Below are 25,669 nucleotides of genomic sequence, written 5' to 3'. Positions count from 1 at the left end.
TCTAGCCTTAGGAGGGAAAGGGTTGAGATCACTTTGTTGCAGGAAACCTATCTTGATGATGGGAAACACCTGATTACAACAGGGGGGTTATGACCGGGTATTCTTTTCATCCTTTACTACTAAAAGTAGGGGTGTGGCGGTTCTTATCCGGAAAAATCTTGTATTCACATTATTAGAGCAGGTGAAAGATGAGCGGGGACAGTTTGTGATACTTAAAGCCCTGATACATGGAGAGGAATATGGCATTTTAAATGTCTACTGTCCTCCGGCGCATCCCCCCAAATTTTTGATGAGTGCTTTCTCTAAGTTGAGTGCTTTTGGAACACGGCACATTATTATAGGGAGGGGGAATCTTAATTGTCTTTTGGATCCGACAGTGGACAGGACGCCATGTGGGCCCTCAACTATTTCTTCGCAGGCCAAGCAGATGGTTGACTTATGCAAGGAGTTGGGGCTGGTGGATATTTGGAGATGTCTTCACCCTACTGGCAGGGACTTCACCTTTTTTTCAAACCCACAAAAATGTTCCATGAGGATTGATCTTTTTCTGGGTCCCTCGGCCCTTCTGGATTTGATAATGGGTTGTAAGATCCCTTTGTAATCTCAGCTAACTTTCTTCGCTGACCACTACACCTCCAATTTTGGTGTCATCTGCAAACTTACAACTATACCTCTTATGGTCACATCTAAATCATTTATATAAATAATGAAAAGTAGTGGACCCAGCACCAATCCTTGATACACCACTGGTCACAAGCCTCCAGCCTAAAAAATAACCCTCCACTACCATCCTCTGTCTTCTACCTTTGAGCCAGTTCTGTATCCAATTGGCTTATTCTCCTTGAATTCCATGAAATCTAACCTTGCTAACCAGTCTTCCAAGGGGAACCTTTTTGAATGCCTTACTGAAGTCCATATAGATCATATCCACCAGTCTGCCCTCATCAATTATCTTTGTTACTTCTTCAGAAAGCTCAGTCAAGTTTGTGAGACAGTACTTCCCACGCATAAAGCCATGTTGACGATCCCTAATCAGTCCTTGCCTTTCCAAATGCATGTACATTCTGTCTCTCAGGATTCCCTCCAACAACTTGCCCACTACCAGGCCAGGCTCAATGGTCTATAGTTCTCTGAGTTGCCCTTACCACCTTTCTTAAATAGTAGCACCATGTTACCCAACCTCCAGTCTTCCGGCAGCTCACCCGTAACTATTGATGATACAAATATCTCAGCAAGGGGCCCAGCAACACTTCCCTAGCTTCCCACAGTGTTCTAGGTATACGTAATCAGGTCCTGGGACTTATCCATTTTTGTGCGTTTCAAGGCAACCAGCACTTCCTCCTCTCTAATATGGACATTTTTCAAGATGTCACCACCTATTTCCCTACATTCAATATCTTCCATGTCCTTTTCCACACTAAACACTAATGCAAAATACTCATTTAGTATCTCTCCCATCTCCTGCGGCTCCACACAAAGGCCGCCTTGCTGATCTTTGAGGGATTCTGGATCAGTGGTGCTGGAAGAGCACAGCAGTTCAGGCAGCATCCCTGATCTTTGAGGGATCCTATTCTCTCCCTCGTTACCTTTTTGTCCTCAATGTATTTGTAAAATCCCTTTGGATTCTCCTTAACTCTGTTTGCTAAAGCTATGTCATGTCCCCGTTTTGCCCTCCTGATTTCCCTCTTAAGTATACTCCTACTGTCTTTATACTCTTCTAAAGATTCACTTGATCTATCCTGATTATACCTGACAAATTCATTCTTCTTTTTCTTAACCAAACCCTCAATTTGTTTAGTCATCCAGCATTCCCTATACCTACCAGCCTTTCCTTTCACCTTAACAGGAATATGCTGTCTCTAGACTCTCATTATTTTGTTTCTGAAGGCTTCCCATTTTCCAGCCATCCCTTTACCTGCGAACATCTGCCCCCAGTCAGCTTTTGAAAGTTCTTGCCTAATACCGTCAAAATTAGCCTTTCTCCAATTTAGAACTTCAGCTTTTAGATCTGGTCTATCCTTTTCCATCACAATTATGGTTGCTGGCCCCAAAATGCTCCCCCACTGACACCTCAGTCACCTGCCCTACCTTATTTCCCAAGAGTAGGTCAAGTTTTGCACCTTCTCTAGTAGGTGCAAAATCAGAAAATTTTCTTGTACATACTTAACAAATTCCTCTCCATTTAAACTCTTAACACTATGGCAGTCCCAGTCTATGTTTGGAAAGTTAAAATCCCCTACCATAACTACCCTATTATTCTTGCAGATAGCTGAGATCTCCTTACAAGTTTGTTTCTCAATTTCCCTCTGACTTTTGGGGGGTCTATAATACAAACCCAATAAGGTGATCATCCCTTTCTTATTTCTCAGTTCCACCCAAATAACTTCTCTGGATGTACTTCCGGGAATATCCTCCCTTAGTACAGCTGTAATGCTATCCCTTATCAAAATGTCACTCCCCTTCCCCCCCCACCCCTTTGTCTCCCTGAGTTTTGCCAGCAATTTCTGTTTCTTCAAAAAGCAGATGGGGTCACTATTTATTTAATGACTCATTCTGAAGACAACACCACCTCTGAAAAGGCAGACCTCCCTCAGTAATGTTACTCTGGTCTTTGGTGAAGCATACTGTGAACCCACACCCTTCTGAATACGAGACAGAAGTATGATCCACTGAGCAATGGCTGATACCAAATAGAAATTGATGATATCTCCTTAGATGACATACTACCAAGTGTTCTGAGTCCAAGTGGATGACCAGTTTATTATTCATTCTATCTCAGTCAACCCTGACTGTTAGGACAGTAGTTCATAACACTTCCCCTGTTTATTTTATATCAATTTTGGTTTCACTTCATATTAAATATTCTGTAATGTGTGTCAAACTTGACAGGGCACAAGCTCTTGCCCGATTAAAATAAACTGCTGAATTCTAATTAATGAAGGAGGAAAAGAATTGCTGGCAGGTGTATCCTGACGTCCACACCCTCAACATTGATTGTATCCCCATCCTCTGTAGCTTCAGACTGAGTCTGATTCTGTATCAGATGGAGAACTTTATTAATGTAGAAGAAAGTTAAGGCGTGGGAAAGTATTGAGTAGTTCATGTGGTATAATATTAGCATTCAGAGGAATATATTTATTGTAAACCTTAGAAGGAGTCATGTCAATATTTAATACTTCCACTGAAACCAGCAATGCACATGCAGGTGCAACCACTACTTTGTACAGGACTTAATCCATTGTTTTCTAAATATAACCAGTACACATGTGTTAGAGGATTTTTTTTTAAAAAGTGACCTAATTATTCTCACTTGTACGTGACCAGCTTCAGACCTGTATTTACAAAGCATACATCAATGTTCTACATATTGAAGTCAGATTCGTATCTGTGTCTCAAGATACTTTTGTATTTCCGGAATTGTTCTTTATAGTTCTTGAGTTGCCTGTATTTTACTCTGAAGTAAATGTCTAATTTTAGAATCATAGAATGATTACAGATACAGAAGGAGACAATTCAACCTGCCAAATCAATACAGTAGTTAGTTCCATTCCCTGATCAACCTCTCCCTGTATTTTTCTTCCCTCCAGAGTTTGTCGTACCAATTTAAAAGCTAATCGTTCAGTTGAGGCAAAAGCAGTGCTTTATAAAGATTCATCGTAATTTTTCTGCTATATACTGTACTGTGCTTCTGTTTATAAAGCTCAGCATTCTGTGTACCTATTAGCCACTTTTTAAACCTGTTCTATCACCTTCACTGACATGCACAAATGCCCTCAAATGTCTTTATACACCTCCTTTAAAATAGCCTAATTTTGATTGCTGCTCCCCTTCATTCTTTCCACTAACACTGTCACTTTACAGTTGTATTGAATTGCATCAGCCACATCTTTCCCATTCCACCAGTCTGCCTCTTGAAATCTTTCACTATCCTCCTCAGCTCACTATAATTCAAGTGTATTGTCACCTGATTTGACATTGTGCTCTGTACACCCAAGTTTATATCAGTAATATTTATTAAGGAAAACGGTTATTCTTGTATTGCTCCTTCGGGAATGCCACTGTATGCATTTCTCCAGTCTTTTAAAAAAAAGCTTCTATATTTCCTGTTGGTGAGTCAACGTTGTAACTTTACTATTTCTACATACATTAGCATGTAATCTGGAGCTTGCTAGCTTTAAGATTCTGTGTTAGTCTCTACAATAGTTCTTTAAATGCCTCATCACTCTTTTTCTGCCTATTTTGCTGATACTAATATGGATCACAACCTCTGGCTGTTCACCCTCCCTCCTCAATGTCCTGCAACTGCTCAGATGGCATTATGAACCCTGACAACTTGCCATTCTGGAATCAATTCTGAGGCTGCAGAAACACTTTTCTATTTCCATAACTGTACAATAATCTATTGTTGCTGTTCTTCTAAATCACCTCCTTCCTCATTCTCACCATCTCACCTCACTCCCTCCTAACTTTTGCATATACCTGCAAACATTGTGCTTTAGACTTGAAACTAATTGCATGCACCATAGGCACTATTCAAAAGCAAATACCAATTAAAAAGCAAAATGACTTTGGGTCCTGCACTATATGCCTAGTCTTCATAAACTGTTGGGTGTTAAACCATTTCCTCTACAACTGTTTATGCTTGAGCTGCTTTTGTGACCAAATCAATCCCCACTATTCCTGGACTATTCACAAATGTGAAAATATGATTGAACCACCAAGTTGTCCAATTTTACCTCACTGTCTAATGAAAGTTGAAAGAATACGCACACCAGGTTTTCACCATTAATTTGAAAGTTACGTTTTTTAAATCAAAAACAAACTTAACCAAGGCAAGAAAGATTTATGAATTTTAACTCTATAATTTAAACTCTACCCTTTTTAAAAAGTCCTATACACTTACAAACAGACAAGACGAGACACAAGTTTATAGAAGGAGAAAGGAGAAAAATATTAGAGAAGCACAGTTCTGGCACCAGTTCAGGTCACAGACGTCAATGAGATGTTTTCTTTTGGCTTTTTTCCAACTCCATTCAGTTCCTTGCTAATGACATGAGATTGTGTATGCACTGATTCTGGGTCTTTCATTGATTGATTGAAGATTTGCTCTTTCAATATCTCCAAAGGTGTATTTACTCCTTTTCCTTTCTACAAAGAAGAAAGTTTGCAAGGAAGTGGTGAGTGACGGCAGATTAAGCTGCTTTCTCTGCACACTAGAACCCCTTCTGTTGTCCACAGACATGGCTGTAGCCCCTTGCCCAAGAATCAGTGAAGTAGTTGTTACAATGCTGAGCCCTCCTGAGCGCACAACAACTGGTTCTGGTAAAAAAAAAATCAAAAGTGGTCTCTGAGCAAAACAGCCCTGAAGACACATGCATGCGCGCAAAGCCAATGTGTTTATCATTCCCTAGCTGCCAACAACACCACTCTTTCCCCCCCCCCACCACAAACAAGCTGAAATAAGACAACATTATCCATACAATTCACATTGTATATGAATAATTCATTTTAACTGCAACATCTTCTTCCACTGTTGCTGCGGATTAAAGCAGCATCATTTCTCTTTTTAGTCCACTGTCCAAACAAAAGTGGTCCGTACACAAGTCAAGGCAAATCTGACATTGAATGTTGAATTCACACATTCTCTGATTTGCTTGTTCCACAAAAAAATATTAACTGTAATGTTTGTTTACAGATGACAGTTGTGACCTGTCTGAGTAGTGATGCGTGGCTAATTTGGACCAATATCATTAAACTTCCCTGAGGCTGCCTGGAATGGTCCAGAAACATTTATTAATGAGAACTGCTACTTCTATAGGCATGACATCTGAGACTGCAATTCTTGTAACAATAATTGCTTCTGTGGGAACTGCAGCCTTCTCTCTGAGTGTGAATTCCACCAATGACCTCTTTGGCCTTGACACCCTCCAATACAGTTGACTGTGCAACGGAGCTTTAATGGCATCAACAATGCTGACTCTCTCCTGCCCTTTTCTATACTTTCATTCTCCTCTTAAAAGCAAAGAATTCCAAATGCAAATTCATAACTTTCCAAAAATGCAAATAAAATTGAAGTTAAAATTGTGTTATTGAACTTCCCTACTAATTTCTCAGCTGCCTCCCTAGTGTTTGGGTCAGTATTGATTCTTCTGCAAGCTCACAGCAAAATAATGATTTCCAGAGTGCAGTTCTCACTAAGAGACAATGTCATGACCGATATTGCTGTTTCTGTAAGTTATTATTGGCCTCAGAATTGCTGCCACATTTACAAGATACAGCTTTTCCAGCACCAGTAAAGTTAATTGCAGCTTTTATTTGTTTACACTACTCCATTATTGGAGGCAATTTCATGGAAGTTCAATTACATGAGTCAATTGGCTATGTACCACTGCATCAGAGAGCTCCCAGCTGTTTTCTTTAAGCATAGCATATACAATCTTTTTATGGATTCAACAAATGAGGGAGCATGACAGTTCTTGGCAAATGTTTAATATCCTAAGAATCCAGCCACAGTTGTGTGATGTGACCAAAAAATACCTTGAGCTGCGCAACTTGATGAGTATGGGTGAGCTCCTCACAGCTGCCTTATTTTGGGAGGATCTTTTTGTCTGAGACCTCACCGCCCTTTTCTCCTCTTTTCTTGAGCTCTGCAGGGCATTATGATGAATAGTATTTGGCAACTTTATCAGGTCAGTATTTTGATAGTGTCAATATGTGTTAAACTGCAAGCGCAATGAATAGAGGTGAGAGGAGATCGATGTGAAGTATAAATACCAGTATGAACCAATTGGGTGATTTCTGTGCTGTAAATTCTTTGCATAACTGTAAAATATGAATATTTATTTGTGCATCATGGAAATGAAGAGCTGAAAGCAGCCTCATTTTTGTTTCCCTGTGGCTCACAGATCCATGCAAGATATGGAAAATGCTCAGCTAGCGCAATCCAATGTTGCTGATGCCAGTCAGCATTATCGAAACTCCCCCAGCAATCAGTCATCTTCGAGTGATCCAGGACCAAGTGGCAGCAGTCATTGGAGACAGCAGTCCGGATATGATGGGTATGGAGTATCTTCTGATGTACACTTTCAGAGGCCTGAAATCAATTATCCAGACACTTGGCTCCTGCTATAAATTGAACATGAGTTGGTGTTGAATTCTGCACTAATTGAATTTCTGATGACTTTATAGTAGATTTTATCCCACATTGCTATTTTATTTAAGATGATGAACCGTCTGAAATAAATGGGTTAAAATTTGCCTAAAAACAGCAGAGGAAGGGTGGAAAACTGTTGATTGCTTATTCACCAACTGAAGTCCAACCTCAAATCCCTCTACTGTTGCAACATTTAAAACTAATTTGTACAGCTGGAAAGTTTTTCCACTGGAAAAGTGTGAACTGGTGAATCAAATGCGTCTCAGCAAACTTATTATTACATGTAGGAAATGGTCACCTCCATCTGAGCAAAGCATTCCAGCTACTAAAATTTTTTGATTCATGGCGCAAGCATTTCCCAACTTTACAGGACCCTGGGTCTTTGTCAACACGCTTCAAAGAGAAGCGACTGCACCTTTCAAAACTTATTTAACATAAGGCACATGAATGTAATTGAAAGTACAGCTGATTAGTTTAAGATTACAATTATTGAAACTTCAATCAAGTGTTCTAAAAGTGAGTTTCACATTTAATGTTCTGTAAGAATGGTTGCAGCAGATGCACAAGATGTGAACAATTTATTTTGATGATTTCAGCTAGAATTCCAACGCATTTTCAATGTTGCTGACTAATTAAGTAATTACAGACTGACATTTATGCAACAGCTATCATGACCTCACAACATCCCAAAACACTTTATCACTGTGAAATACATTTGAACTGTCATCTCAGTTCTGTTGATGAAACGTGCACACAGCAAACTCAAACAGCAGCAAGGTATATGACTAAGTAATCTAATTGATATGCTGGTTGAGGGATCTATGTTGATCAGGGTACTGGGGAGAACCTCCCCACTTCCAATCTTTTGTCCTAGCAGAGAGTGCCATCTGGGCTTTAGTTTAATGACATGTTGCACCATACAGCACAAATTCTCTGTGTAGACTGTGTGATCCAGGCTTCCACAAAGCCATCACTGCACTCTTGCTAATAACTCTGATTCATCCCTGCGTCATCATTTCTACTTGCTTTATTGCTAACTTTTTACATTTGTCACTTACTTGCAGCTGTGAGACACAATGTTAATTTTTTAAAAATAAAGGAGTAAAGTCACGTACAACCAAGATATGTGCAGTGGCCAATGGAAGAGTTTTGGGGTAACTTTTAAGGGATTTCCCCAGAGCCTCACAAGATAATGTTTTGATTAATTTCAGGAAAGAAGGGGATTTCAATAAGTAGGCAGCTGAGTAATTGTGGCATTTACTTAAATGTTTGCATTTACTATAGACAATCAATCAGATTTACAGTCAAGAATTTAAGTGTGTGTTTTTATCATGAAGGTCGAGAAACATAGTTTTTTTCTAAGGATTCAGAATCACGTTTTGCATCAAAACTGCACTACACATTAAATAAAACAACATGATGAACAAAGGAAAAGTCTGTCTTGCTCTTCAAAGTTGATACAGGTTTAAGATGGGAGCTGTGGCTCAAATCAAATGCAAAGTGAAGCATGAACCTTTTGAACTACGATTCCTAAAAAAAGATAGCTTCCAATAATCAAGGAGTCTGTTGCAGTATTTACATGTGAGAAGTAGTTTGTTTTTAAATTCCAAAGTTCTGAGTGGAATCTTGGTGTTTTGCAAGAGTCTTATATGCTTCCTGTGGATATGTTTACTTGTAATTAAAAGCCCGTTTATTGCATAAAGAAAAAATATGGTTCTTTATTTATTTCCATGATAATTGCCACATCAGGGCCTGTTTCAAATCAGCAATGTTCAGCTAGTGAGCTGTTCAGTGCTAGATTGGATTACAGCATGATTGCACAACAACAAATGCCCCACTGATGCATAACACACTCAATAATTAATGAAGATTAACAGTTTACATTTAAATAATCTGCAGGTAATCATTCAATTATACAGCATTATGAGAATGGGTGACGCACTTCTTCCTGTTCTAGTTGATTCACATGCTCTTTCAGTGTCCTTTATGTCCCTTGATCAACTGCACCAAAGCAACTTAACTACTTATTGCAAATTGCTGTTAGTTGGGGTTTACTGTGTGCAAATTGATAACTATATTTCCTTACATAGCCAGTGATTAGACTTCACATCTAATATTGATTGTGAAGTCCTTTAAGAAATTGATGAGTTGTTGAAGTGGTACATTAATGTGTATTTTTTTAATGGAAGAGTAAAATATCTTTTCAAAATCTCCCAGTCAGATAATCGCATGGTCAATATAATGATAATATCAGCTTTGTATCTATTTAGTTCTGAATCCTGAAGTCGAAATTAGATTTAGATCAACAGCTTATTTTTTTTTAGATTATTTTTAGCAGCTATGTGAAATTGTATCACTGTTTAATGAATTTGTATCCCACTGATATTAAAACATCCTGCTTTTTATTAAAAGGTGCCAATCCCCTGTTTTACACGATCATCAAGGTTCAACCAGTGCTCTGACAGAATATGACGCACCAAGAGAACGAGATGGCACATTGGAGAGGACCAGAAGTGTTGGTAAGTTCCATATTTGGAAGCAATTTACTAAATTGGAGTAGTGTTTTAATTTTAAAAATGTGATTGTTATAATCACAACAAATTCAACTTGATAATTGAAACCTGCAACATTTTAACTCCTGCGAGTCTTTAAATCAAAAGAAATAAATAATATTACTCTGCATTTACATGATTCAGTTGGAGCACTGATACTCTAGTATTGAGAAAACATCATCCAAAAGCACAGTACTTGTTTCCATGTCTACATTGGTGAATTGAGCTGTACATCATCTTGATCCCTTCAATGTCTTTGAATTATTAGTAATCAAAGTGTGGCACAGGAAAAAGCACAGCAGGTCAGGCAGCATCCAAGAAGCTGGAGAGTTAATGTTTTGAGCGTTAGCCCTTCATCGGGAATCTGATGAAGAGCTTATGCCCGATACATCGGCTGTCCTGCTTCTCAGATGCTGGCTGACCTGCTGTGCTTTTCCAGTGCCACACTTTTTGTCTCTGACTTTCCAGCATCTGCAGTCCTCACTTTCTCCTTTAAATTGTTAGTATGCTTGTCTGACATTCAATACCGGATGAGCAGTAATTCACCAGCAAAATATTGAGAGGATCAGTGCTTTAACTTTGATCCGAATGTTGCTCCCTATTCCCTGGTTGTTGATTCCATTCCTTGCCTTGACTCTGTTTAAGACTGAAATATATTGTCGCTATAGCATCATATTTGATAGAATTTGCGGTTGGTGAGCAATTTAGGTGTTGTGGTGCATGAGTCACAAAAGATTACATTGCAGTTTCTGCAAATAATCAAGGTCCTATACTTCATTATGTGAGGATTTGAGCATAAAAGTAAGGATGTTATGCTTCAGTTATAAAAGGCATTGAGACCATAACCTGAAAATCCTGCATTTTTTTGGTGTTATTTAAGGAAGGATGTAAATAAATTGGAAGCAATTCACAGGAGGTTCACTAGATTGATGCATGGAATGAGTAGTTGTTTTATGAGAATAGGTTGGACAGGCTGCCCTTGTTTCCACTGGAATTTAGAACAATGAGGGAAGATTTTATTAAAGCTTGTAAGATTCTGAATGGTCCTAACATGCTGGAAGCAGAAAGAGTGGTTCCTCTTGTGAGTCAGTCCAGGACTAGAGGGCATGATTTTAAAAGTAGGATTTGCTGTTTAGGGACAGAGATGAGGAGAGATGTTTTTTGTAAGGGGGTTATGCGATTTTGCAGCTGTCTGCCTTATAAGCTGGTAGAAACAGAGCCTTTGACTGAGGTGAATAGATTCTTATTAAGCAGGGAAATTGAGGATTACCAGGATAGGTGGGAATGTAGAATTCAAAACTAACAGATCCGCCATGATCTTGTTAAATGATGGAGCAGTCTTGAGGCACCAAATCGTCTACTTCTGCTCCTATTCCTTAGGATCATCTGACTCAGAGAGAAACTTCCAACCACACATTCACACCATTTCTCAGGCTATCTATTAACATCTTTCTTACAACTCCTAATTCTGCCCGTGCTTCAGCTTCATCAATGTCTTTGTTACCATGCAACTCAACGATTCCAGCACCCATCTTGGACAACCTACTGCTTTTTACCCGAGATCAAAACCTTGCTGCCATATCCTGACACCCACCAAGCCTTGTTCACCATCAGCCCGATGCAGGATGACTTTTATTGGCTTCTGGTAAAGCAGTGTCTTAACTTTAACTTCTCAACTTGGTTTGAAATTCCTCTGAAGCCCCATCCCTCCTCTCCAATCTTCAGAAGTCCTCAATCCTCCAGGATTAATGCAATTCCCCAGTTTTGGTTACTTGCACGCCTCGATTTTAATTGCTCCACCAATGAATAGAATAGAATAGAATAAAAGTACAGGAGTACAGTGAAAAGTTTTTACAATGGTTGCCTCCAATGGTGCCATCTTAGGTGCAGGTACCTAAGTGCAAATCTTGGGCACAAAAGAGGAATAAAAGGAAAAGTAGTAGCATTACGTACACTGTCTAAAAAATAAGATAGAAATAAGATAGCTACAATATAGTTAAAGGCTTGATATTACAGTCCAGTAAAGAATTTCAAATAGCAGCTAAGCATGTGGTCTGACCACCTGCACCAGGCCCCAGTCCAACAACTGTCTCCCTTCACTCCAAGCCTCCAGCCTGCTCCACCCTGGCACTCAGCTTCACCAAGGTAAGTTGCGCTGCCCCGGACTCGCTTCCCTTCACGCAGCCCCCGGACTCACTTCCACTTGTGCTGCCGAAGGATTCATTTTCCCTCACACTGCCCAGGACTCACTTCCTGTCAAGCTGCCCCGGAACTGCTAAAAGGTGAGAAGAAAAGAAAGTAAAAGAACATGCAGAGCAGAGGAGCGTAATCATTCCACCTTTACATTTCTCAGTTTTGAAACTGTTTCCCCCATTGGTTTACCTTACTGGCTGTCTCTTCTTGTTGATCTGTTTTAATGACCCAGATCTCCAGATAGGAAGATAGTCATTGCAGCAATGACTGTCAAGACCCTAAGCTCTGGTCCTAAGACCATAAGAAATAAGAGGAGCAGGCCACTTGGTCCTTTGACCCTACTCTGCTATACAATAGGATTATAGCTGATCTGACATTCTTCATGTCTATGTTCTTGCATTTTCCCCATAACTCTTGATTCCCTACTGATAACAAATCTATATACCTTAGCTTTAAATATAGACAAGGACTGCACCACTGCTTTTCATACAGTGCTATGCCTCGTGGATGTAAAAACGTGAGTCCGGCCACTGCTCCAGTTCCAAAGCCCAGAGCTCAAGTTTGTGCAGCTAATCATACTTCTGCATATATGTTTATCTGGGCCAATGTCAATGACTTCAGAAATACTGCAGGATGTGCACTCCACTTAGCCCTTCCCCATCTTGTAACTTTGAAAATTTAGAATAATTTATCCTGAGAATAAGTATGAACTTAACAATGAAAACTTAACAAGCTATTTCTTAGAGACAAAGCAGTCAAGAGACTTAAATATCCAACTTTCATTTAAAGACTGCAAATACTGACCAAATCTTGTCACCAGTCAGCTGCTTTCCCTGTACTGATGACATCACATTGCTGTTGGTCTTAGTCCAGGTAAGCTTCACGGTTCATGCCTCTTTTCCTGTCCCACCCACCTTCTTGTCTGGGGACTTTATTTCTTGGGGTAAACCTTGATTAAAGTACCTCTCCACCACTACCCCACCCACCCACCACTTTCACTTGAATCACTCCCATGCTGTCAAAGAATCCTTCACTCTAACTGTGCAACTTACCCTTCTGTTTCCAGTGACAGAAGAATGAATAACCAGTGGTCACAGATTTAAGGTAACTGGTAGAAGTACCAGTAGTGACTCTAACCAATAACAGTCAAACACAAGCAATTGTAAGGCAGCAAAATATCTTCTCAGATTCACTCGGGGAACTGAAGCAGAATTAACAGAAAATGGTAGGGAATATGACTGATGGATAGGTTTAGTAGCAGGGTGAGATGCAGTACAGGGAATCAGGAAGTTGATTCCACTTGAGCATGTTGACCCAAAGCTGTGTCATCCACATATAGCAGAGTAAAGACAGCAGTAGTTTGGATTCTGAGTGAGAAATATGTGGTGCAGAGGAAGAACCACGAAGGAACCTATAAAGAAATTTTTTTTAAATATCAGACAGATAGGGAGCAATGGAATCGTGGAGAGCAGGATTGATAGTACAAGATAACATGTGAACAGTGAAGTTCTGGGTGAACTGGAGACTAGAGTGCTAAGCGAGTTGGAATTTGTTTAATCACTTTTTGGAATATTATTAATATTGTATTGTTAGGCATTCATTTCTCTCATGTATAATGTTTAATCTCATTCTAATAATCAATTGATTTTGAGAAACAAAGTCAGCCAATATTTTCTTTGCTATATTTGTCATTAAACAGTAAATAGGTGAATTCAGAAATCACATAATTATCCTGTGTAGCAAAATGGTCAGCTTGAATGTGAATGGACTGTATGTGAATGTTTCCATCATCGGAGGCACATATAGTTGCAATTCCAACTTTAAAAAAAGCAAAACTGTTGGCAGTGATACTCATGTAGCAAGACACTTTGAGAGATGGAAAAAGGGCCTAGTGGGAAACTAATCTGTTCTCCTGCATCCCCTGCTGCCAACAGAAGCTGTGACATACTGCACCTTACACATTTAGATTTGTTTCAGTAGCAAAGATACAGCATTGTTGCTGATTGTGATCAGTGCAGTTTCAAAGAATAGTGATTTTTAGCAGAGGAAAAAAAATGACTTGTAGTAAAGAAAAAATTGACCTTTTTTTGACAGAAGTTTTGATGCTTGTGGAGAGTTCAACACCAAGAGTGAAGCAAACAAGAAATATTAGAAGGGCAATAGTCAGAAAACTGAATGTAGATGGAAATTGACAAATCCACTTGCAAGAAAATGTTGCAGAAGTGCTTGATGAGGACTCAGTCCCTGGGGATGTTATAAGCTGCATTTCTTTATGAACCTTGAATTTTCAATTCTGATGTTATTTAAACAAGGGAGTAGTGAGAAATATTATTATTGACAGCAGATTAGTAAATCCACACAGGAACTGCCAATAGGTTGTCTCTTTCCCTGCAGTCCTATCAGTTTTGTACTAGACACCAATCTATTTGCAAACAGGCTGGGTTAGGATTTCCTCTGTTGACCTGGAGGCTTAGTGGGAAGCCACATTTTAACCATGGAGCAGTTCTACTATGTAGTCAGGAGGGAAAGAAAATCCAAATAATTGCCAGCAACTAAAAGAACTTGTTTGAGGGAAGATATAGAACGCATAAGGGTGAGACATAAGGCAGATAGAGTCCTTACTGTTTGGCAATGTCCAAGAAGAACTAATCTAGGTAGTTCAAAAAGATCTGTCTTAAAGAGAAGTAGTAACCAACTTAATGTTGACTGAAAGAGATCAGTCTGAGACTGGTGCAGTTGGGGAAAGAAGCAGTCAAACAATCAAGACAGGCAGGAACAAATCAGAGAATGAAGTAGGACTATAAATTAAACTGTATTTATTTCAATGCAAAAGATCTAACAGGTGAGGCAGATGAACACAAGGCATGGGTGGGAACATGGGACTGGAATATCATAGCAATTACAGAGACATGGTTCAGGAACGAACAGAATTGGCAGCTTAATGTTCCAGTGTATGGAAGGATCAAAAGGGGAGAAAGAGAGGAGGATAACATTACAGCTAGACTTAAGGAGGATATTTTTGGGAACACAACGAGGGAAGTAATTTATGTGGAACTGAGAAATAAGAAAGAGATGAACACTTTATTGGGATTGAATTATCGACCCACACCCCTCAATAGTCAGCGGGAAATCGAGAAGCAAATCTGTTAGTGAAGGAGAAAACTTGGCCTAATCTTGGGAAATAAGGCAGGGCTTATTAAGTAAGACTGACATGTCAGTTGGGGAGAAAGTTAGGTCCAGTGATCATAGAACATAGAACATTACAGTGTCGTAAGGGCCCTTTGGCCCTCACTGTTGCACCAGCCTGTGAAACCAATCTGAAGCCCATCTAACCTACACTACTCCATTACCATCCATATGGTTATCCAATGACCATTTAAATGCCCTTAAAGTTGGCAAGTCAACTAGTTTCAAAGTAATGATAGAAAAGGATGGTCCAGATGTAAAAGTTGAAGTTCTAAATTTGAGGAAGGCCAATTTTGATGATATTAGGCAAGAACTTTGAAAAGTTGGTCAAGGCAGATATTTGGTCAAGGCAGGTAAATGAATGGCTAGAAAGTGGGAAGCATTCAGAAATGAGATCATGAGAGCCCACAGACAGTGTGTTCCTTTTAGAGTGAAGGGAATGCTGAATGAGTGGAGAAATTGAGGTTCTGGTCAAAAAAAGAAGGAAGCATATGTCAGGTAGAGACAACAGGGATTGAATGAATCCCTAGAAGAGTATAAAGGCAGTGGAAGTATAGAAACATGGAATTCCTACAGTGTGAAAGCAGGCCATTTGGCCCATTGAGTCCACACTGACCCTCTGAAGAGCATCCCACCCAGACACATCTCCCTACTCCATCCCTGTAACCCTGCATTTCCCACCTAGCCTACACTCCCTGTACACTATGGGTAATTTATCCTGGCCAATCCACCCAAACTGCACATCCTTGGACAGTGGGAGAAAACCGGAGCATCTGGAGGAAACCCACACAGACACAGGAATAACATGCAAACTCCACACAGACAGTGACCAGGTCTTTTCCCCATGGTAGGGAGTCCAAAACTAGAGGGCATAGGTTTAAGGTGAGAGGAGAAAGATATAAAAGGGACCCAAGAGGAAACATTTTCATGCAGAGAATGGTGCGTGTATGGAATGAGCTGCCAGAGGAAGTGGTGGAGGCTGGTAGAATTACAATATTTAAAAGTCATCTGGATCATTATATGAATAGGAAGGGTTTAGAGGGAAATGGGCCAAATGCTGGCAAATATGACGAGATTAATTTCGGATATCTGGTCGGCACAGACCAGTTGGATCTATGAGTCAGTTCTCATGCTCTATGATTTTCCTTCCACGTGACTATGGGACAGTCTTATTCCCTGATTTATTGGCAGCAATAAGCTCAGGTTGTATCAACATTGAAGAAAAGAATTGAAAGCACTATAAGGTCAAATGAAAGTTTGAAAATTTGTCTCTCATTTTATGACTTCCTTTTTAAGTACTGATCAAAATTTTCACCAATTTTTTCCTAAATTATTTTCTCTTCCAGAGCCCAGATGGCATGTCCCATCAACAAAAATCCTGAATTCCTACAAGGGACTGCAAAGGGAAAGCATTGGCAAAGAATCTCCAAATAAGATTTTACATGTAAGATTCACTAGCCATCAGGAACTTTTGTGAGCAGATCTGTGCTTATGTTTTTATTTCCAGCATGCAGGTACCTGCTCCACATTCTGTTGTGTTGTCACTGCCTGCATTGGAGCTGTGAGGGGCTGCTGAGCAAACATTAAACCTGCTGGAGGGCAGAGTGTTTTTCTCAGAGCTACTTTCGCACATCACCAGGTAGGCTTTTTCCAAAGTAGAGGTGAGGGGTCAGGATGGGAAATAGCTGTCACATTGCCCTTCACTCTTGTTTAATGGACAATGTCAAGTTAAAAGCCTTCAGCAAAACGGCTTCAGATCATAGTATCATGTGTCTGTTTGGTTAGTGTATTTACCATTATGTTTCTGTACAATAGTTTGATTGTAAAATAGGAATGTATTATCTTGTATAATAAGATGGTAAAATAGATCTCTGGCTTGACACCCTTACCTGTGTGTGGATGTGGCAGCTTAGATCTGACAGCATCTTTGCACTGTTATGTCAGGCAGTGTGGAGTTCAAACCGCAGTGCAGAGCTCCATTTACCTTAAATGAAAACGTAATTGTGCAGAGCTCCATTTACTTGAATTGTATCCTGTGAATAGCTCAATTTATCTGAAATGTAGTTGTAACGATGTGAAGCTCCATTTGTCTGAATAGTAAATGCGCACCATACATGGCTCCAATACGTGAACTGTACACTATGCAGAGCTCAATTTACTTGAAATGTAATAGTGGAGACTCCATTTATCTATACAGTAACTGTCCATGGTACATAGCTCCATTATTTGTCCTGTAATAGCGCTTTCATTCTGTGCTCCATTTATGTGCCCTGTATATATAGCAGTTAGAAGCAAACACAGTGGTGCTGGAGGATTCTGGTCCGCATTGACAACAGATGCCACTTAAGAGTATGTCATCTCACTCAAAATGTCCAACTTGAATGCTTAAATAACTTGGCAAATAGCAACATCAGCTGTGTCATTTCAACTTCTTTGCTATTTTACAGAAACAGCGCTATTACTTGGGCACTGGGTATAATTGTTTGAACTGCAAAAACAAAACCTTGTGAAATTTGATTCTAGGGCTTTCTTCTCTCATTACCTTTGGTGTCCATCCTTGTTTACAGCAGTATTTGCATTGGAGGAGTAAACTTGAGAGAGATCTTTTAGTTGCTATGCACAGTAAGGTCATGAAATCACTCTGTCTTTAAATACTTTGCAATGTCACATCACATTTTTGCCAGAATATTCTTTCTGTTCATTTAGTAAATCTTGATGTGCCCTTTGTAATTTTATTTGAAATGTATTGTTTCAATAACAAAAATTTATTTGAGTTAACAAAAATGTTTATTCTAACCTTGCCATGGGGCATTTTCTCCAAATCATTTTCAATTTAATTAACAGTAATTAGCACAAGTGGCTTCACTTTTTCATTAGAGCTCAATGAAAGCAACAGCGCCTACAAAGAGATGATCAAACAATCTCTCACAATCTGTGTCAAATGTAACCATGTCAATTAATGCAATTATACCATTTGGTGATGAGATATCCATTTATGAAATTGGCTTGGGAAAGGCAATACAGGCACACTTATTTGTGCATTCTCTCAGCATGCTCCCTGATATTTGTATTAGTATTAAGGCAGTATTTTTGTAAGTTAGTATGTCTATGGACTTTATCTGGAGATAATGAAGGCACTTGGGTGACCTTGGGTTACAGTGCAGCTTGTATGCATGTTTTTAGAGCCAATAGTTATAAATACAGCACGAGTTGATTTTTATAATGAGATCACACCACACTATATTTTTATAACTCACTGCCCAAGAGTCAAAGGGCATAATCGTTAGCAATTCCATTCATTTTGTTTTATAATATTTGTACTTTAAATGCTAATGTGAAAATTAAAATATATTATTAATCTTATCCTAAAACATGACTCAGTTCTGGTCCTAGTACAAAGAGCTTTTAGAGTAAAACTATAATTATTGTTAAATAAGTATTTAAGTGCATCAGGAAATATTTATTATTCTGGGTTATGTATCCCTTTTCCTCATCTTTAGATTACCGATAATAATTGCTCAAGCCATTCCAGCAGCAATACTCTGTCCAGTAATGCATCCAGCAATAGTGATGATAAACAGTTTGGTTCTGGTGACTTAATGGACCCGGAATTGCTGGGCTTGACGTACATTAAAGGGGCCTCCACTGATAGTGGGATCGACACAGCTCCATGTATGCCACCACCATTGATGGGCACGGTTCATTTAACTGGCAACAGATCAGCTGTACAAAGCAGGGCAGAGCAGATGGTACAGTGGGTGGATCATTGTGAAGATGGAGGGCCTGAAGATGGACAAGCAAAATCATACAGCGTTCATAACTACACTGCTGCAATTTCTGCCAGCCTTGCTACCCAAGGAAGTACCGGTGATCTCAGTGAGATCTCCTCACATTCCAGGTACAGATAATTCCTACTTCAGCAAATAAACATAACATTATCAATGTGTATTTATACAAGATTAAATTATCTTTAGCATTATGAAACAGAACATTTACTTTGGGACTTTTGATCAAAACAGCAAGGAAGTACAATATTGCCTGTTTCGGAAGCATGCACTTCAATGTTTTGACTGCCTTAATTTACTGATGACACTGATAACTAAGGGTGATTATGCTGTCAGCGGTGCTTGTCTGAAAGAGCTGTGTCTCAGGATTCTGTAGAAGTCCAATCTGGAGCGTATTTTGCAACTGTAGAAAACGTTTGTGAACTGCAGAATTTTACAACTTATCAGGAAATCATTTGGATAATTGCATCTATGAATGTGTTTGAAAGAGAAATTCAGCATTAATCCTACTTTCACACCTTAGCTGTGGACATTTGCTCCAAGTACTTGCCCTACTTTTGCCTTCAAAGATGCAATGACCTTTGCTTGAACTATTCCCATTGAAAGCATTGCACACACCAACAACCATCTGTTTAGTCATCACAGATTTGTTACAGTGCAGAAGGAGGCTATTTGGCCCACCATTGGTGAGCTTGTTCTGTTGTCCAGTTCCAAATTCCTGTCTTTTCCATGTATCTGTGTCTATCATTTCTAGCCAAATATTTATCAATCACTCTGTTGAATACCTCAAATGAACCTGCGTCAGTCACATTTCCAGGCCAGACATTCCTGATCCTAACTACTAAATGAGTAAATAAGCATTTTTCACACTCCCTTTCTTCATTTGCACATCACTTTTAAGCTATGACAGTCGTCCTTTTTTCTTTGACTGGGAACAATTTCCCCCTATTTACTCTGTCCAAATTTTGTTCCTGATTTCGAAAACTCTTTTCAGATCTACTCTCAGTTGTCTTGTCTCCAAAAAGAACAGAACCAACTTCCTCAATCTACCCTCATAATTAAAGTGTTTCATTCCTGGAACTATACTTGTAAATCCCTTCTGAACTCTCTCCAATGTGTTTCCATCTTTCCTATAATGTGGCTCCCAAACTTCTACAGTACTCCATGTGAATCATGATGCGTGCTCTCTGAAGAACACCAATCAAAACATTGTTGAATACAGATCAACTTGCTTAAATATTTTAATATTAAAAAACTATTTGAGGGTAGCATTGCCAGATGTGGCAGACTGCTTAATCAATAGGAAAGGATCTTGACAATCTACATTTGGAATTCTTTAGAATCTTGTGGCACAACAGGAGGTCATTGTGACTATAGCAAATGTGCAATAAATCTAATTTCCTTCCGTTTTCCATATAGCTCAATGAGGCCCTTGCTTCCTGCTCTCCTCAGCTGCTTGAAGTATGTTTTCAGGTTCTTCTCTGAAATTTACTTTTGGATCTGCTTCCACTACCCTCTGGGCAATGTGTTTCAGATAAAAACTTGTTGTGTTAGAAGAAAGATTATCATCTGCCCCTTGTTATTTTGCCACTTAATTTATATCTGTGTCCTCTGGTCATTGACCTGCGTCCAAATCCTAACAGCGTTTTGTAACTGTAAATCATGCTGTATTGTCAACAAGAATGAATACTTTCAGTTTATGACACTGTCAAACATAGTGAACGTAACTGAGGAAGGGCTTATGCCCGAAATGTCGATTCTCCTGCTCCTTGGATGCTGCCTGACCTGCTGCGCTTTTCCAGCAACACATTTTTCAGCTCATAGTGACAAGGTACCACACATGAGGCTACTGTGTTGGGCGGTAGTATATCAGCCTGGATAGAGGATTGGCTGACTCACACCTTCCACACCTGATTCAATCTGGACTATTGTATTCATTGCTCACCATGTAGTCTCCACTACACCGGGGAGATGAAACAAAGACTGAGTGATCGCTTGGTCGAACACTTCTGCTTTATCTATAAAAATAACTCCCAAGTTTTCAGTTCCCACCACCTCAACGCATCACCATGTTCCCATGCCAACATTTCTGTCTCAGGTCTGCTGCAATGCTTGATTGGTTGATTCCTCAAAAAACTCAAAAAGATTTATGAAGACAGAAAGGTAGACATTGTTTATTTGGACTTTAGTAAAGCTCTTGATAAAGTTCCATATGGTAGCCTAATTAATAAAGTTGGATTGCATGAGATTCAGAATGAGCTTGCAAATTGGATACAAAATTGACTTTACAATAGGAAACAAAGGGTAGTGCTGGAATGTTGTTTTCAGACTGGAGGCCTGTGATCAGTGGTACTCCACAGAGAACAGTGCGGGGGACACTTTTGTTTATCGCTTATCTAAATGATATGGATGAGAACATGGGAAGCATGGTTGGTAAGTTTGCAGATAGCTCCAAAATTGGTGGTATTGTGTACAGTGAAGAAGGTTATCTAAGATTATAAAGAGATCTTGATCAACTGAGTCAATGGAGTAGGGAGTGGCAGATGCAGTTTAATTTGGATAAATGCAAGGTATTGCATTTTGATAAAACAAATAAGCGCAGGATTTATACAATTAATGGTAGGACCCTGCATAGTATTGCACAACTGAGAGACCGAGGGATTCAGGTGCATAATTCTTTGAAATTTGCATCACAGGTAGGCAGAGTGGTTAAGAAGTCATTTAGCACATTTGTCTTCATTTTCCGTTCAGACCTTTGAGTATAGGAGTTGGGACATTATGCTGAGGTTGTACAGGATGTTGGTGAGGCCTGTTCTGGATTACTGTGTGCAGTTCTGATTGCCATATTATAGGAAGAGGGTTCAGAAAAGATTTTGAGTATGTTGCTAGAGCTGGAGGGTGTGAGTTGTAGGAAGAGGCTGGATAGGCTGGGATTTTTTTCATTGCAGCTTAGGAGGTTAAGGGGTGTAGATAATATGAATAGCATATTTTTAGGGTAAGAGGAGAAAGAATTAGAAAGGACATGAGGGCTACCTTTTTTATACAGAGTGGTTAGTGTGTGGAATGAACTACCAGAGGAATTTATGGATGTAGGTACAGTTGCAACATTTATAAGACATTTAGAGAAGTATATGAATTGGAAAGGTTTGGACGGACGTGGCCAAATATAGGCAGGTGGGACTAGTTGATTTTGGGAACATGGTCAGCATGGGCTAGTTGGACCAAAGGGTCTGTTTCCATACTGAATGACTCTATGACCCTGTCTTCCACCTAGGACGTTAGAGCACTCAGGACTCAACATTAAATTAAGGAAGTTCTGAGTATGAACGCCTCCCTCCATGTTTGTTTTCCACTTCCCTGGTCATATTCTGCATGGATTGCACCCAGCAAAGCCAACCTATTTTCAAATATTCACAATTCCATTATCACTATTCAGCATTAATTTCCTCCTCGGCTTACATACAAGTCGTCCTTTTATCTGCTTCCCCCTTTTATTTTCTCTCTCTAGGTACAACTCCACCTATCCATCTCACTCCTTTTCCCATCCCAACCCCACCCTGCCATCATCAGTATAGTACCATCCTTTCCCAACTGTTTTAAATTCTGATGAAGCATCACTGGCCTCAAAATATTAACTCTATTTTTCTCTTCCAAGATACTGCCAGACTGCTGAGTTTCTCCAGAACTTTTTAATAAACGTTGATCAGATGAGCCAATAAGCTGAGCAGTAGTAGTTGGAGTTTAATTTTGATAAATGTGAGGTGCTGCATTTTGGAAAACCAAATCAAGGTAGGACCTCTACACTTAATGGTAAGGTCCTTGGGAGTGTTGCTGAACTAGGTAAAAACAATGACTGCAGATGCTGGAAACCAGATTCTGAATTAGAGATGCTGGAAAAGCATAGCAGTTCAGGCAGCATCCAAGGAGCAGTAAAATCTACGTTTCAGGCAAAAGCCCTTCATCAGGAATGCAGGCAGAGTGCCTGAAGGGTGGAGAGACAAATGAGAGGAGGGTGGGGTTGGGGAGAAAGTAGCATAGAGTACAGTAGGCCTATCTTCTTTTCCACCTATCCACTCCACCCTCCTCCCTGACCTATTGCCTTCATCCCCTCCCCCACTCACCTATTGTACTCTATGCTACTTTCTCCCCACCCCCACTCTCCTCTCATTTATCTCTCAACCCTTCAGGCACTCTGCCTGTATTCCTGATGAGGGCCTTTTGCCTGAAACATCGATTTTACTGCTCCTCGGATGCTGCCTGAACTGCTGGGCTTTTCCAGCACCTCTAATCCAGAGTGTGTCGCTGAACAAAGACCTTGGAGTGTAGGTTCATAGTTCCTTGAGAATGGAGTCGCAGGTAGATTGGATAATGCAGAAGGCATTGTGTATGCTTGCCTTTATTGGTCAGTACATTGAATATAGGAGTTGGGAGATGATTTTGTGGCTGTACAGGACATTGGTTAGGCCACTATTGGAAGTCTCTGTGCAGTTATGTTCTCCCTGCTACAGGAAGGATGTGAATCTTGTAAGGGTTCAGAAAAGAGTTACAAGGATATTTCCAATGTTGGAGGGTTTGAACTATAGGGAGAGGCTAAATAGACTGGGGCTATTTTCCCCGAAGCATCAGAGTCTGAGGGGTGACCTTATAGATGTTCATAAAATCATGAAGGGCATGGATAAGGTGAATAGATCAGATCTTTTCACCGTGTTCTGGGATTCCAAAACTGGACAGCATGGATTTAAGGTGAGAGGCGAAAGATGTAAAAGTTATCCAAGGGGGCAGAAGGTGGTGCGTGCTTGGAATGAGCTGCCAGAGGAAGTGGTGGAGGCTGGTACAATTACAATATTTAAAAGGCTTTTGGATGGTTATACGAATAGGAAGAGTTTAGAGGGATGCAGACCAGATGCTGACAAATGTGACTAGATTTATTTAGGATAGCTGGTTGGTATGGATGAGGTGGACTGAAGGGTCTGTTTCTGTGCTGTATATCTCTATGACTGTATGACTCTAAATGACTGAGAGTTGAGATAAAAAGGGGTATTTTCAGCATGGCAAGCTCTAACTAGGAGTGCCACAGGGATCAGTGCTGGGGCCATAATTATTTACAGTATATACTAATGACTTGGATGACAGAAGTGAATGTACTCTTACCAAGTTTGCATATGACACAAATAAATGGGAACACAACTAATAAAAATCATGTATGGAGGGATATAGACCGATAAAGTAAATGTTCAAAATCTTGGCTGATTCAATGCAATGTGGAAAACTATGCGGTAATGCGCTTAGGCAAGAAGCATAGAAGAGTTGAATACTATCATAAAGCTATAGCGCAGGGATTTGTGAGTCTTTGTTCATGAATCAAAAAAAAGGCATCCAAGTTCAGCAATTAACAGGAAATGCAAATTGAATGTTAGCCATTATTTAAAGGGAATCAATTATAAAAAGGAGCATAAGAACAGGACTAGGCCATTCAGTCCCCTCAAAACTATTCTGCTATTCAATGAGATATTGGCTGATCTGTGATCTAACTGCATATTACCTGCCTTTGGCACATATGCCTTAATGTCTTTATTTAAGAAAAAATATATTGACCTCATGTTAAAATATGAAGAAGTACCTGTCATTTGTGAAAGACAGTTCCAAACTTCTATGACACTTTAAATTAAAAAAAACGTAGGGAGTTCTGGCTAAAACTCTGAGGCATGTGTTAGACTATTGTGATCAATTTTGGCCCCCTTATCTAAAGAAAGTTATACAGGCACTGGAGACAGTGGGGAAGGTTCACCAGATTGGTCTCAGGAATGGAGAAATTTTCTTTCAAGGAGATGTTGGATAAGTTGGATTCATACTCATTGGAGATCAGAAGAATGAAAGGAGATCTTGATAAACATATAAGATTCTCTGGGGGCTTGATAGGGTAGATGGAGGTAGGTTGTTTCGCTTGTGGGAGAGCCTCAAACCAGAGTGCATTACCTCAGAGCAAGGAATCATGCTTTTCAAACAGAACTGTAGAGGATGTTTTACTCTGAGGGCAGCAAATCATGGAATTCTTTTCCACAGAGGGATGTAGTTACTGGGTCATTCAGTATATTCAAGGCTGAGATAGTGATTCAAAATCTGACTAAGGGAATTGAGAGTTATGAAATAAGTTAGAATTGATGTTGAGGATCATCAGAACAGACATGATCTCATTGAATGGCGGAGTAGACTTGATGGGTTGAATCGTCTCCTGTATGTCACTGGTAACCCTCTCTTTTAATTAATACTTTTTAGTTCATGCAACATTACCAAATTATACTCTTCAGTTTATTAAATTATCTGCAAAACTTATTACTCTTCTGTTTATGTCACACCCTTAATTCATACTAATTCATACTTCAGTGTATGCAATATTGTCTGTTCATTAATTCTGTTCAAGCTCATGCAATATTGTCCATCTATTTATTACTTAATACTCTTTAGTTTACGACATTACATGAATTAATACTTCTCTGTTTGTGACACTGTCAACATAAATTAATATGCTTCAGGTTATAACCCTCTCTACAAGAGTTAATGCTCTTCAGTTTTTGATTGTCTAAATGAATTAATACTCAGTTTATGATACTTTCTACACTGATTAATACTCTTTAATTTATGTATTAGTGTCTATGAACATTAATTTTCTCCTTTTTAATGTAAAGCCATCTATATGATTCATGTTTTTCAATTTGTGACATGTCTATATGAAATTAAGCTCCATTCTTATGTTTTACAATACGTTTTGAATTTAGTTTAACAGAAAATTTCTACTGTGA

The 25,669-nt window shown here is 39.4% G+C and overlaps 1 protein-coding gene across 1 annotated transcript in view; it reads left to right on the top strand.

The window, feature by feature from the left end:
- LOC132834023 (signal-induced proliferation-associated 1-like protein 2) overlaps positions 1-25,669 on the top strand; it is a 427,470-nt gene that overhangs the window by 256,320 nt on the left and 145,481 nt on the right. Inside the window, exons 10-13 of the mRNA XM_060852741.1 lie at positions 6,906-7,058; positions 9,566-9,672; positions 16,431-16,528; positions 18,585-18,982. Of these exons, the coding sequence (XP_060708724.1) occupies positions 6,906-7,058; positions 9,566-9,672; positions 16,431-16,528; positions 18,585-18,982 (756 nt within the window). The remainder of the gene's footprint in view (positions 1-6,905; positions 7,059-9,565; positions 9,673-16,430; positions 16,529-18,584; positions 18,983-25,669) is intronic.

This window comes from Hemiscyllium ocellatum, chromosome 3 (assembly GCF_020745735.1).
Source record: "Hemiscyllium ocellatum isolate sHemOce1 chromosome 3, sHemOce1.pat.X.cur, whole genome shotgun sequence".
NCBI classification, from domain to species: Eukaryota; Metazoa; Chordata; class Chondrichthyes; order Orectolobiformes; family Hemiscylliidae; genus Hemiscyllium; species Hemiscyllium ocellatum.
This window is presented reverse-complemented; position numbering and strand designations above follow the sequence as displayed.